Consider the following 14,459-nt stretch of genomic DNA (forward strand, 5'->3'; position numbering starts at 1 on the left):
CTCACATCTTGCCAAAAACTACAGGCTGGTGGCAAGGGTACTGACGTGTTGAGAACATTAAAAACCATCAATTCAACAATTTTTCAAGTTTCACTTTTACTCATCATCACTCGCAAGGATGGGGAGTGTTTCATTGTGACTCAAAGCACAGACACCAAAAAATAATTAGTATTTGTGATGCAAATGTTGAAGATATAAATTTTATGTCATTAGCCATGGTTGTCATGCCATGTGCATTACCAATTGAAGTCTTACCTACAACAATAAAGTTTCTGGGGCGTTGGTATTTAGGTGGAGACAATTTTTTTTTTTCATCGGATGGCAGTCTCTGCAGCTGTATAGGCAAATTCCCTGAAAGCAGCTGATGCAACTCCACTAAGCCACTCTAATAAAAAAGTGTTCTCTGTCAAAATATTGATATCTCTCATGCTACAATGCTCTCATTAAAGTGATGACTTTAACAACGAGAAGTGTTGGAAAGAATAACTCGCCTTTTGTATTTTCTTCAAGAGAAATTTGGAGAGGGTTTTCAAGCTTTTATACTGGCTACAAATTAATCAATTAATTTGGTTAAATGCAATGTTTCAAAATTTTTATTTCAACTCTCAGTTGGTTATCAAATCTATCTATCTATCCAAAAAGTCTATAGAGAGAGAAACGTTAAGATGTGATGTGTATGTGTGGTTTCAGGATTTATGGTGAATTTCTCCTCTTGGATAAATAAAGTTTATCACATGGTGTAGTAAGAAAGTAAATACAACCCCCCAGGAATCTATCTGCTAGAACTGAACAAAACCTATCACTTGTAACATTTTAAATGTTCTTAACCGTGGTAATACTGTCCTCCCATGAGGACGCTACAAATTGGTATTCATTTGCATATAGAAATAGCTGGAAGGGATTCTTATAATAATGGGTAGACTTCCCTCCAGTCTAAATGATACAGCTGAATAGGAAATGTAAAAAAGCCCCACCAGGTTTGAGAGTTTGTCCTCAACATTAAACAGAAAGAGCCTGAAATGAGTAGAAACCAGAGCACCATCCTCGGAAACACTGTAGTGTGGATTCACATGTGAAGACATTTCCGATAAGCCCCGCCCATAACCGGGGCGTGGCCATTGACCATAAGGACCCGTGGAAGGGTCGGCACGGAGACACACACCCGCAGGAGCTGGTCGAGCTGTGTTACAACCAGGTTTCGTGCCTTTCGGATCCACTTTAGGTGAACTGTGAGCGCTCACGATGGATGACAGGATAAATATGGAGGACGGGAAGACGTCCAACGGACAGGCTCACCTCGATGACCCTCCGGCTAACCGTCCGGCCGGGCCGGAGCCGATGGCCCAGCGGGTCCGGAGGATCGTGATGGCCAACCTGCTGGTGATCCTCACCGTGCTCGGCGTCATCATCGGGGTGTTCATCGGACTCGGCGTGCGCAACGTGGCGCTCACCTACACCCAGATCATCTACATCGGCTTCCCCGGAGAGCTGCTCATCCGCTTGCTGAAGATGATCATCATCCCGCTGGTGGTCTGTAGTCTGGTGTCCGGGGCGGCCAGCATCGATCCCAAAGCCCTGGGCAAGCTGGGCGGCTGGGCCATGCTCTTCTTCCTCGTCACCACCCTGATCGCCTCGTCCATCGGGGTGGTGATGGCTTTTATCCTGAACCCCGGTTCAGTAACAATCACCAAACCCAAAAACCTGGACTCGGACAACGTGCCAGCCTCTAAAGAAGTGATAGACTCCTTCTTAGACCTGGTCAGGTGAGTCACCTGTGTTACCCACAGTGTATTTCCGTAGGCATATTGTGTGTGTTTGAGCTGGAACAAAGGAAGAGCTGTTGACTTTACTATTACGCACAGTTGGAGTTGGAGCTTAGTGTGTCAAGATGGAGCTCTGCTGTAATGAGACCTGAAGTTGCATCATCTCAAAGAGGGAGAGTCCCTGTACAGTCCCTGAACAGACGCTTTACTTCCTTCACATTTACAGCACACTTGAATATTGTCATTATTCTAGTTGTAATTCGTGTAACCTTCAGTCATGCACACGTGGTGTTATCTGACCACCGCACAATGAGTATTTCCTGCTGCGGGCAGTCCCTTCTCAGACGACTGAAACGAGCCCAGCCCGGCCGTCTCTCATGAATTTCATTTGAAGTGAGCTGGTGTTAAACTAGATGTACTACATGTTGCTCTGTCTGATATAGCCAGTCACAGTATATCCGGCGTTCACTGCTTTAAACTGGACTTTTTCATCACTGGCCCACTGTGCTATGTTTTTGAGTTTTTTAATTTCTTTTATTTTTTACGTCACATGTCTCAAGAATGTCCCAGTAGTATTGAGTATTGAGAATATTGAGACATGTGCCACCTCATCGGCTGAAGAAGCGGCAATTCTGTGGGTAGAAGTTGACTCAGAGACAGAAATGGTGACATGCCAGTATCCAAACTTGACATGTTTGTAATTTCTCCAAGGTCCATCTTATATTACAGCATAATGAAGCACATTTTCATTTCATGCTCGTCCTAAACGTGAGCAAATACACATGTGAGACAGAGAGAGTAGGGGGGAGGTCAAGTTTGTCTGGAAATGTTGACACATTGTCACACCCTAAACATTGACTGAATATAATACTCAAATTGGTATTATTATATTCAGTCAATGTAAACATTGACTGAATATAATACTCAAATTGGTATTATAGTACATGCTCAAATCATTCCATTTTTCTGATTATACACTTGCTCACAGCACTGAGTGATACAACTATAAACTCGCCTGTGTTTTTCACGTTAATGTGTAAGTGTGTGGTCATGCATTGCAAGTCTGTGTTGTTAGTTTGAGTGGGCTTTTGACTACTTGGTGCCTCTTTTCATCAATTAGCCAACTGAATACTGAAAAAGTCAGGACTCTTCTGCCCCCACACGAAATCCCGCCTACCCAGGCAGTGTACCCAGGTCTAGAAATCCCTCCTGAAACACTTCAAGCCTCTCTGAGCCAGATTAGACACTCAACAATAACACTGCAAAATGTATCCATTCTCAGATTAACATTGTTACCCCGATTTTTATCAGTCTGTTACATAAGTGTATATACAATGGTCTGGTTTACAAAATTCAGACTTGGTATTTTGTCTGACTCTGGTTGTCTGGTATTTTGTGTAGTTGATGTTTAATTCCTGGGTAACAAGAAGGATCTTGTAATATTGTCCATTGCAACAATCCAGGTTAACTGATGACCCCAAGCGCAACATCTCACTACTGTTTACCAGATTGATCTAGCTGCCTGCTGTGTTGAGGGGGGAAAAAAAACTCCACACAGGGGAGTAATGTTTATCTCGTGCAGGACACGTGCTTAGCAGCACAGTGGGGGGTAACCCTGTGCCTCACATTGGACTGAGCCCCTGAACACTGTGGGCTTTTGCCTGAAGAATTGTTCATCAAAGTGTAAAAATTGCTTCATCATTGCTGTGGCACTCTGAATTTGTTTTATGCAAATATGTACTCATGCTTTAGACGAAAAGCTCACATGCCACATTTAGGTTAGATGGTAACTTAGACTGGAACTGCTCCTACACATCCTTGTTGATATTCCTTATCTCCTATGTTATTTGTTTTTCCACTTCAAACCCCAAAGTCTACATTCACAGGTGACAAATATCATTCACTGCCAAAGTGGCCTGTGAACTGTAACTCTTTGTGGTATTTACCTTCACTTGTATGAAAGTTATAGTTTTCTCAGAATGGTGCAGGTGGCATTTTCATCCTTTTATTTTCAGTATTTTGGCTGCCGTGTGATCAGTGAGCTTGTTCGTCATTCATCTGTCACATATTGTTCTAAATGGCACGCCTAAAATGTTACTACTACAGAAACCTCCTGCTATATCCGGAACATATAACAATTATGTTTTATATGTTATTACATATAAGAATTCGGGCAGGTTTCTGAAGTCAGCAGCATACCACGTCAGTAACACACCCACCTAATTGTGACAGTACTCTGTGTGCGTGGCTTAAAACCACATTGGTCTCACATGGGTAGCAACCGACACAGGTGAAAGATGTTGCGTAACCTTAAAATAGATTCCTTAAAATATCTTGTGTTCTTTAAAGGGAAATGATGCTGGTGGAAATAACAGAGAAAATAGACAGAGGGGAAATAAACTCTTGCTCATGTGGGTGTTAGTTAATTCTTATGAGAGTTTAAAAAAAAATTATATTGGGTTTTGTGCTTGTGCCAGGAGTGAAGTAGTCACTTCAGAAAATAAAAAGGGATAGATTCAGGGTTCAGCTCTGTATTAACTTTGTGTACATTTTCAGAGAATGGTGCAGTAAGTAAATGTCCTCTGAAACATTTAGGCCTCAGGATCCAAAATGTGGATCACACCTGTGTCATATAGCAATGTAGCACAATGCAGAGCGGGAGTAATGGTAACCAGACTCCAGTGTTGAAGTTTTATTAAACTTTTCATCACATGAATTTGCTCTCATATCATCAGCCCAAACTATTCCAAGAATTATTAAGCTACACTAGTTTATTTTCACGAGTCAGACTTTACAAGTCATTTGAAAATATTTGAATTACACTGACACATCTGTGGGCTGAGATTGGCTCCAGCACCCCCAGTGACCCGGAAACAGAGAAGCGGTAGAAGATGGGTGGCACATTTGTCTCATGTAGTTTGATGCCATTTTACTTATTTTATGACTCTGCAGAGCAACCAGCTTTCAGACTGTTCATCCTGTTGCATGATACCCTGTCTCATAGTCACATGATGTTTAATCTGGGTGCACTCTGGCTGCGGTAAAAGGGAATGAATGGTTGGCCGGAGCCTGTGAAGTTAATGCCTTATTACACTTATTCCATTACAGGCAGTGGAGTACAGGGGTATGAGGACGGATAGGTTTTATGAGTTCTGAGGAGATTTATATGCAGCTGTACCATACGATGTACCAACGTGTGAGTGTGTGTTTATGTGTGTACACTTGTATCACACCACAGCAACTAGAAATGAGGGCACAGAGGAAAAGGAGATTAATCATAAAATCTCTGAGCTATTTCCACATGATCGACCTTGTGATTCTGTTTGTGTGAACAATCGCTGATATCAAAGCTGCTGTCTTTTTGCCAGTGAGAGAACTCTGCAAAATAGAGAAGCTTATTTGTAGAGAGTAGAGAAGTCAGGCATGGTATGATGCAGCATTGTTCTGTGGTTTAATTAAACACCTCCTATGTGGTCAGAGTTTATCACGAACAATTGGAGCTCAAATAAGCGTAATGTGTTGTAAAGTTAGTGTTAGAGTTCGTTTTTTTTATTCTTTTCTCTTTTTTGTAGATTGAAAAGTAACCAGTTGGGGTCCAACACTTTTATTGTATTTTTTCCCAAACATATATCTCCATGTTCCCCTCCATCCAATCCTATCAATGCCTCTTCACGCTTGGTTTTTTGCTATGGCCTCTGGTATGTACCGAGTAAAGGAACTGAGAGTATCTTTTTATTTACTTATTTCATGTTTCTTCTTCACAGAAACATCTTCCCCTCCAACCTGGTATCTGCTGCCTTTCAGTCAGTGAGTACTGAATCTGGATTCTATGTTTCTACACAGTTTTATAATATGAAATTTTACTGAGCGTATTACCTACTTGTGTATAACTTTCTTTCCCATCCAGTATGCAACCAGCTACAAGTTGGTAACAATTAATGACACTGAGGGAAACATTAACGTCACAGTGGAAAAGGTGAGCTAAGTGAATGGCTGTGTTGTACACATGACAATGACCATGAATAATACTCTTTGCATCATAAAGCCCTACTTGATATGTGCCTGCGGTGATGGCCATGTGGATCTGTATGTTTTCAGGTGCCCTTTGGAACCGACCAGGATGGCATGAATATTCTTGGTCTGGTAGTGTTTGCCATTGTGTTTGGTGTGGCCTTAAGGAAGCTGGGGGAGGAAGGAGAGATCCTCATCAAGTTCTTCAACTCCTTCAATGAGGCCACCATGGTCCTGGTCTCCTGGATCATGTGGTAAGAAAGACCTGCATGTTTCTGGACTATGAGAAATTTGTTGATATATTTGATCATGGTGTTGAATTATTGAGCTGTTCCTCCCCATTCCTCCTTCCTATCTCTTCAGGTATGCTCCTATTGGTATCATGTTTCTTGTAGCTGGCAAGATTGTTGAGATGGAGGATGTTGGCACACTGTTTGCCAGTCTTGGAAAATACATAGCCTGCTGTATCATTGGACATGCCATCCATGGATTTCTTGTGCTGCCGGCCATCTACTTTGTGATTACAAGAAAGAACCCATACACTTTCCTCTGGGGCATATTCACAGCTCTGGCCACAGCCTTTGGAACAAGCTCCAGGTAATGAAATCATAGCTTTTTACATCTCTGTCCCACAGCGCACACACCCCTCACATAACTATCAACAATATGCATTCACACCTACTCTTTATCTCTTCTCGTAGCTCGGCCACACTGCCTCTGATGATGAAGTGTGTGGAGGAAAATAACGGCGTATCCAAGCACATCAGCCGTTTCATCCTGCCCATTGGAGCAACAGTAAACATGGACGGAGCGGCTCTCTTCCAGTGTGTGGCTGCAGTTTTCATTGCACAGCTGAACGAGACTTCTCTTAACTTCGTCCAAATCATCACCATTCTGTAAGTCCTAAAACACCAGTTGGGCAATAGCATCATATATAACTGAATGCAAATATGGTTGATATACAAAGAAAGTTTTTTTTTTTTTTTTTTTTTTTGAAATGCAATATTATCTGCTTTATCTGTGTCTTACCATGTCCGCTTCTCTCTCATTTGCATTAGTGTGACAGCAACAGCATCCAGTGTTGGGGCAGCAGGTATACCTGCTGGTGGTGTGTTGACACTAGCTATCATCTTGGAGGCAGTAGGACTCCCCACCAACGACATCTCGCTCATCCTGGCTGTTGATTGGCTTGTGTGAGTACGCAACCTTCTTGGCCATGTGCAAATCCACAATTTCTTTCCACACATAATCTCATAATTTCTTTTGGATGCAGTGTCTGAAAGATCGTGTAAAAATGTTTTCATCCACTCTTGTCTGTCTTTTAGTGACCGTACCTGTACAGTGCTGAATGTTGAGGGCGATGCATTCGGTGCTGGGCTCTTGCAGTTCCTTGTTGACCGTACCTCCAAACAGGAAGGAGGAACGGAGCTGAGTGAGGTGAAGATGGACGGCATCCCATCACCTACAGAACCTGAGCACTCGCCGCTCATTGAAAAGCCTGGTAGGAGATTGGAGAAAGAGTCTACCATGTAACCCAACTGATAACATCAATGACAGCCCCTTGTTTAACTGACACTCCTTCAAACAGAAAAACGAGGGTCAAGTTCCGTTATTTTTCTTATTTTTTTTGTTTTGTTTTGTTTGAATACCCTGAAAAAATAATGCAAAGAGAGGATGGAAGTCCACACTACTCATCCTGGGAGAGAGTCCATGGAGAAATTCAGAGTCCGTATCATACAGTGACTGGTTTTGACACAAGGAACAGTATTGGATATTGGTCTGATGTTTTGATTCAGACTGATGGAATTTAGTCAGTTCTCATTAACTTAAAAGGCAGAAGGTACTCATAAGTATCACGAGCGCAATATATATGTCTACAAGGACATCAAGAGGCTGGACCAGTGAACCCCTTGAGAGATGCAGTGAGCTACAAATATAGAAGAAATGCTGCATTAACTTGAGATTTTGAGATGAAGGTTGTATGGTTCCAATCACATATTGGTACTTTGTTAGATATAATTTCCTCATATCGTTGATCCTCTATTTAACAAAACTCTGGAAATCAACACACCATTTACTACCACTTTCAACTTGTGGATGAAGGAGATGAACACCTGTCTTAAAAAGTTGATGAAGATCATTGTTAGTTTTAATGTGCCTAGTCTGAAGCAGAACTGTTTTCATATTCTTCAATTTCAATCCATTACCTTTGATCCTGTCACTTTTTTCAATCGTTCCTCGCATAATAACTAATCAGCATTATAAATGTTATAAACTGTATCATCATATCTTGCAAATGAAAACATGCATAGTACATTTTTATGATGCAAGATTATTGCCATTTTCATGCAGATTTTATCTAATGATGTCTGAAACTGTACCGGTTCACCTATATCCTATATCGTCTGCGATGATGTAAACAAACAAACTATTCTTTTTACATAATCTTTAGTGGGGGCTTTTTGTTTATTAGTCTCTTTTAGTGTCTTTTTGACATTGACTGTTTGGTGGGGAGGGGAGGGGGGGGGTCTGTACAATGCCTGAGAGGGTAAGAACAACACACTTGTTATACCTGTTATGAAGATATTAATTTTACATCCAGAAGCTGAATCAATGACCTCTATTTTTTATATGGATTCACAATATTCCAACATGTATGGACCTGTACACACACAAAGACCGACCTCTGAGCATCTCTGCCTCTTCAGATGGACTGTAGCACCGTGGCAACATAACCTCAGGTTTAGGTTTTTCTTGAAAACTGCTCCTTAATACCCTGAGACCAAAAATCAAACAACTGCAGGAATGAGACTGTTGGACCTCAAATTACATTTTAAGGGAGATGTGGGTTTTGTTTTGTTTTTTTTTTTTTGTTTTTTTTTTTAACAATTGTGGCCTACATTTTTCTCAAGGCACAAACGAGACTCAAAAGCACATGGCAAGATGGAATATTGACTGATATTTTAAAAGTGTAATGTGGTACATGTGGTGTTAAACTAACACTAACACTTTCCACTACAGTTGTCAATGGCAGTGGACTGTTAGTTTTGTCTGTTGAGGCCTGAAGACCTAAAATACTAAAGTAAAGGGTAGGCATGTCTCAACTTATTTTCATGTTTTGGCCATAAACATGAAATAGGAGTTTTGATAATTATTTGTTTTGAATCCATATTTATTCATATCCATATTTATTTCTCTAATCAAAATCCAAAGATTTTTTCACCAATGTCATGTTGACATGCTAGAAAACTTGAAAATGATTATTTCTCTATTTTTTTATTTTTTTGGGGCTGCCGTGGCCTTCATGTTCTTTTCCTTTATCTCATGTTCAAGTTGTGAGTGAGAGTCTAGACTGTGGGAGTGGTTCCAATTTGTGATTTTTCTATTTCAATTTGACAATGGGCATTTTGAAAACTTAAAGTCTTGAGGCTTTGGAAAATGAATGCAGCATTCATTGTACCCTCAGAGTGAAACTATATTAAAGCAACTGCACATGTGCACATGTTGAATTTTTAACTATTCCATCCATATCATCTTTAACTGTGTTGTCTACAAAATGACTGGCATATGCTACAACAGATGTATACAAAGTTTATAAATAGCTTTACAGTAGACTAGTTTGGTGGTACTTCCGGTAATGGCAATGTACAAAGTCATTACAGAGCTGAGGTCTCATTTCTCAAGTCTTATGAGTGCTAAAACATTTATCACTGCCTTAGAACAGCTGTTTTACTGACTTCTAATGTTTTAGTGCAGGTCTCTACATTGTAGTTGTAATGATTGTATTTCAGTGGAATTTGGTCTGATAGAAATTTTCCAGGTACAATTAGAATATGCTGTCTGCAAGTTTAAAAAAATAAAGTCATTTTTATAAATATAATTTGGTTGTGTGTTTTCACTTTGTTCTAACCTCCCCAGTGTTTTAACCTGATTAACTTTGGCAGTGCTAAATTCAAAACAAATAACACTTGTAGATCCATGGCAACTCCATAGCATTGCAGAATAGATAGTCATTTAAATAGCATGGAGATCCTTTGTTTTTGCATCCAAAAATAACCACCAAAGCTTCTTCGTAAAATAGTTGTAACTAATTATCAGGCTATATAAGACCAACCCTAACCATTCATAATGAAGAGGAATGTAAACACACCACAAGTAATGAGCACTAAAACTGATGACAGGCAGTTAACGTTAAAGTAATCCCTGCCTGAGTGAATGCACTGTTCGTGACACACAGTGCACTGGATTCCTTTAACGTGCCATTCCTGTTTGTCCGGTCATAAAATCTTCCCCTCCTTTGGGCTTCTGCCATATGGCTGAATAGCTCTGATAATGCTATTGACAGTGGGATGGCCACATGCACAAAGTATGACAGTCCTTAATAAATTAAGTGTGTCATGCGACCTAGAGTTCAGGAGCTATTTCACTTTGTTTTTTTTAGCATAAGATAAATAAACAGAGCCATGAAACAGTGTGACTTTCTTTATTTTAACAGAATATGAGATATATAAGAATTCAATACACTGAACACACAAGTAATGACACTTTAGGATTCACATGACACAAAGAGGAGCCATCTCCTTTAAAATGGTTCCTTCGAATAATCTGCAGAGTTAAATTTCCTTTTCAGTCGACAACCTAACAGGTGCTCAGTAGTGACACAAATAATTGAGCTGAAGGTTAATGTTCTTTTACAAAGTCAATTATAGTGTTATGTTTGCATTGAATACTAAAGCCTGATATATAGATATATCTATATATCTATATCTATATATCTATAGATCTATATCTATATATCTATATATCTATATCTATATATCTATATATCTATATCTATATATCTATATATCTATATCTCTATAGATATCTCTATCTATATCTCTATGTAGATCATTAATTCATCAACAAAAAAAAAATAGTGCAAAAAAATGCAGCACAGTGAAATTTATAAAAAACACTTTTTAGGGCAAAGTCACTTATACAAATAATTCCACACAACACCTTAAATCCTGCTTAAGATACTGTGTACTGAAACTTAAAATTGCCACGAAACTAAAATCTGTTAATTTAAATGTATCCTCTTTAGAGCAGTCATGTTTGAACTAAACTTTAAACTAAACACCATAGAGTAAAAATCTGTCTACAAGTTCATGCTCTTTGTAAACTAAAAGGATTAAAAGTTCTGTCCAACAAAAAGACTGAACATATAAATACTGATTACAGGAATATATGTTGACCGGACATGATTATACTCAGTTCTACCGAAATAGCTGTAACAAGACTAACAGCAAATGCAGTCATTTGGGTACCGTATTAACTTCAAGGTATCATGTTTTGTTTCTTGTTTTGGCTGGCTAAACAACAAAAGGAGCTTCAGAATCTCTATCTTCTTTCATAATTTGCTCCTTTCAAGCCTCTTTTTTGAAGGGTTTGGATACTGGGGGTTCTCAATCACCCCCTCCCCAAACTTGAGCTCCAGGAAAGCTCTGTGGTTATTGGGGCCATAGGCAGTGATGCTAGCAAATGGCATGGGCACCAGCGGTTGCAGAAAATGCTCTGGAAACTCCACATCTTGTTTGTGCTCTGTCCACGTGTCTCTTGTCATGACGCCATTTCGTGGATAGAATGGCCAGAGGTCAACATGCAGGTGGTTGGCCTCACTGTATTGTACTCTATAGAAATCACCCTCCACTGCACGTTCCCATACGTAGCCATTAGCATCCACAAGAGAGCCTGAGTCCAGGTTCTTCAAGTGATCACAGTTGGGTACATCTTCCAGGTATATGCCCAGGTCCACATCATAATCCCATGGGATGATATCTTGATGGCGGACAGCGCCCAGCAAACTTCCCCCCTCTAGCCAGTAGCGCACTCCAGATCTCTCCAGGATATTGATAACATACTTGGTGGTTTCCCTGAGTGCTCGCAGACAGCAGGGAGGCGTCCAGCGGTCAAGATAAAGGTAGTCTGGAGTGTCATCCTGCACAGTGCCAAAGCAGCGGGGTGTCTCCTTACTGCAACCAAACCATTGTTCCTTCCCATCAGGCAGCATGAGTCGCTTTAGACCAAAACTTCTCATGAGCTTCCCAGTGGCCTCCTTCAGTTGAGTATCAGCCTTCCACTGGTTATGGGCAGAGCTGAAGAGGGGCCGGTGGTTTGCAGAGAAACAGGGGCTCTCCAGTAGCTTGACCTTCCAGCCTCTCAAGGCAGTCTGAACAAAAACCGAGGAGAAGAGGGGCCGCCCCAGAGGGACGGAGAGGTTAAAAAGATCCTCGGTGCGGATGAGGATTACTGCATCTCCTTGTAATGCTGTACAAACACTCCCGCTGCTCCCAGACGCAGCCGGCGAGTACGTGGCTGTCCACTCTCTGAGGTTCACGCGGAGGTGAAGGCACTGCACAGCTGATCGAGCCAGCACTGGTGCTGCTACCAGCCTTACAGGCCCACCTCCTTCACCTTCCAACTCCCTGATCAGCCTCTCAATAGCTCGAGGTTGCTCCAGCTCCACCCCATCAGGCACCAGCAGAACAAACTCTGTCTGGATGTGGAACTCTGGCCTGTGCGCCTGTGGAGGCTGGTCTGGACTCGGGGACAGCACTAAAAGCCGAGCCCCGTCTGGAAGCACTATGGGAGGGTAGGGAGACATATCAGTTACAGCGAGGAAAGGAAGCTCAGGTCTCTGGCGCAGGAAGGAATTAGCCACATCCCCCACGTAATTCTCAAAGCTTTCAAACTCTCGAAGAAGAACAGTCACTCGTGGGCCACGACTATGACCTTCTGATCCAACCACTCCTGGCTCAACTCCTACAAGTAACCCGAGGCCTCCCCCGAGACCAGAGGCTGGTACAGCAACCCTCCTTGTACCCCTACCAAGCTCTTTCCTCTTTTCCATCATTTGCTGCTGGGCCCGGGACACATAGTAGAGAATGAGGAGGTTGAGGACAATGGCGCCACTCAGCAGGCCTTGGCAGAAACTGATACGCATTGCAATTATTGTTTAGCTTCCAGTTTGCTCAGGAGTAAAATATTGGTTTCAATGAAGAAATCCAATGTTGAGTCTTAAGTCCCCATTAGCATAATAGCAGACCATTCTTGAGACAACCTATAAAAGACAACAACAACAAAAAAAAGGATATGGTGACTGTGAGTTGACTGAATTCCTCACACCAGTTAAGACAACTGTAATGTCAAATAGTTGGCCATAACAACACACAGTAGAGCAGCCGCAGCTCTCTGTGCGGGTCCTCTGTGTTAGACAAGGCTAGCTTACCTCTCAATATGAGCAGACTGCTAAAATTCAGGGCTGCAACTCACCTCGACCTGGAAGACTCTTGTTTGTGTACAGGAAGCAGACATCCACATCATGCATTTGGCCTGGTCTTAGAAACTTCAGCAGCGTTAATGCTGCAGTCATGTACTGTACTTGGATTCCATGGTGGTCCATCTCTGGGAGCGCCGGAGCAGACCTGACTGTACCGGCGGCTACATGCGCAGATATCAGCGTGCAGTGTTAGATCGTCATTTTGAAATTGAGATCGAAATAGAGTCTCACTCATTCAGAGCAGAAACTCACAACTCGGCGCTCAAAAATGCCGTTAATATGTTTCCTCGCCGTGTGACCTGACTCATCCTCAGCCATGTCCGACACCTGAGCGGACGTACCATGAGACTCGCGAGCCATTTACGTTGCCCACAGCAACAATGGAGGGACTTCCGATTCGAACCCTTCAAAATAACAGCTCCGACTAAAAAAATTAATAATAATAACTAAACAAAACAAAGCAATCATGCTGTTCAGCCTTATTTCAATATTCCCTGTGGTTCTGTTGGTGTTCGTGCTCTGTGCTTTCAAATAGTAACCAAAGGTTTTGTGAATCCGTCGACCAAAATGTTACGTTTATTTGTATAGCGCCAAATCACAACAAAGTTACATCAAGGCACTCTACATATAGAGCAGGTCGAGACCAAACTCTTTATTAAATTATTTAAAGAGACCCAACAGATCCCCCGATGGGCAAGCATTTGGCGACAGTGGCAAGGAAAAACTTCCTTTACGGGGCAGAATAGGGCTCAGGTTCTTTACTTGCATTAAAATGATCTTTTATAAGATGTTTACCATTTTAGTCTGAAATAATAATAGAAAATAATTATTGATCGATCCAGTCCAGTTGGTTATACATGACAACAAAACAGTTCTCTGTGTACAGTGATTATTCATTCATTTTCTAACGCTTATCTGTTTCCGGGTCACGGGGTGCTGGAACCAATCCCAGATCACATTGGATGAGGGGCGGGGTCACCCTGGACAGGTCACAAGTCCATCAAAGGGCCAACGCACAGAGACAGACAGAGACCAACAACCACTCACATCTACAGACAAGTCAGAGTCACAATTTAACCCAAGCATGATGTCTTCGGACGGTGTAAGGAAACAACCGCAGGCACATGGAGAACATGCTAATTGCACACAAAGGCTCCAGGACGGGAACCGAACCTCCAACCTTCTTGTTGTGGGGAACAGCCCTAACCACTATTCCGCTGTGGTGCCCATGTGCACTCATAAATGTTTCAACAGTATTTTGCCATTGATTTTTGACATTTGTCATGAAAACTCGAACCGGAAATACAGTTGTAATTTTAGCTTTACAGTCCTCGGACGTCCCTGCTCATAAAATGGCAGGAAAT

At 41.6% G+C, this 14,459-nt stretch overlaps 2 protein-coding genes across 3 annotated transcripts; one reads left to right on the plus strand and one right to left on the minus strand.

Moving 5' to 3' along the window:
* The first annotated feature begins 1,133 nt into the window (after window positions 1-1,133).
* Window positions 1,134-9,768, plus strand: slc1a5 (solute carrier family 1 member 5). Of its 2 annotated transcripts, XM_029517782.1 has the most exons (8): window positions 1,135-1,763; window positions 5,528-5,570; window positions 5,671-5,739; window positions 5,862-6,028; window positions 6,138-6,371; window positions 6,476-6,670; window positions 6,833-6,967; window positions 7,100-9,766. In XM_029517782.1, exons 1-8 carry the CDS (start codon window positions 1,243-1,245, stop codon window positions 7,305-7,307), a joined length of 1,572 nt encoding a protein of 523 aa, XP_029373642.1. In that variant the 5' UTR covers window positions 1,135-1,242; the 3' UTR covers window positions 7,308-9,766. The 2 variants fall into 2 exon arrangements, with proteins under 2 accessions (XP_029373643.1, XP_029373642.1); XM_029517783.1 differs by lacking the exon at window positions 5,671-5,739 and having other exon boundaries at window positions 1,134-1,763; window positions 7,100-9,768.
* An 887-nt stretch (window positions 9,769-10,655) lies between these two features.
* On the minus strand, window positions 10,656-13,453 carry fkrp (fukutin related protein). Its single transcript, XM_029517965.1, has 2 exons — window positions 13,089-13,453; window positions 10,656-12,876 (listed from the first exon to the last, which is right to left on the minus strand). The coding sequence occupies exon 2, from the start codon at window positions 12,757-12,759 to the stop codon at window positions 11,167-11,169; it is 1,593 nt and encodes a 530-aa protein (XP_029373825.1). The 5' UTR covers window positions 12,760-12,876; window positions 13,089-13,453; the 3' UTR covers window positions 10,656-11,166.
* Between the last annotated feature and the right edge of the window lie 1,006 nt (window positions 13,454-14,459).

This window comes from Echeneis naucrates, chromosome 13 (genome assembly GCF_900963305.1).
Source record: "Echeneis naucrates chromosome 13, fEcheNa1.1, whole genome shotgun sequence".
In the NCBI taxonomy this organism is placed as follows: Eukaryota; Metazoa; Chordata; class Actinopteri; order Carangiformes; family Echeneidae; genus Echeneis; species Echeneis naucrates.

Bases quoted from the DNA above. Each gene is read 5' to 3' on its own strand.
- fkrp (XM_029517965.1), bottom strand. From the start codon at position 12,759: ATGCGTATCAGTTTCTGCCAAGGCCTGCTGAGTGGCGCCATTGTCCTC.
- slc1a5 (XM_029517782.1), top strand. From the start codon at position 1,243: ATGGATGACAGGATAAATATGGAGGACGGGAAGACGTCCAACGGACAG. The intron at 5,571-5,670 runs GTGAGTACTGAA...TTTCCCATCCAG, and splicing joins TATCTGCTGCCTTTCAGTCA to TATGCAACCAGCTACAAGTT. The intron at 6,671-6,832 runs GTAAGTCCTAAA...CATTTGCATTAG, and splicing joins GTCCAAATCATCACCATTCT to TGTGACAGCAACAGCATCCA.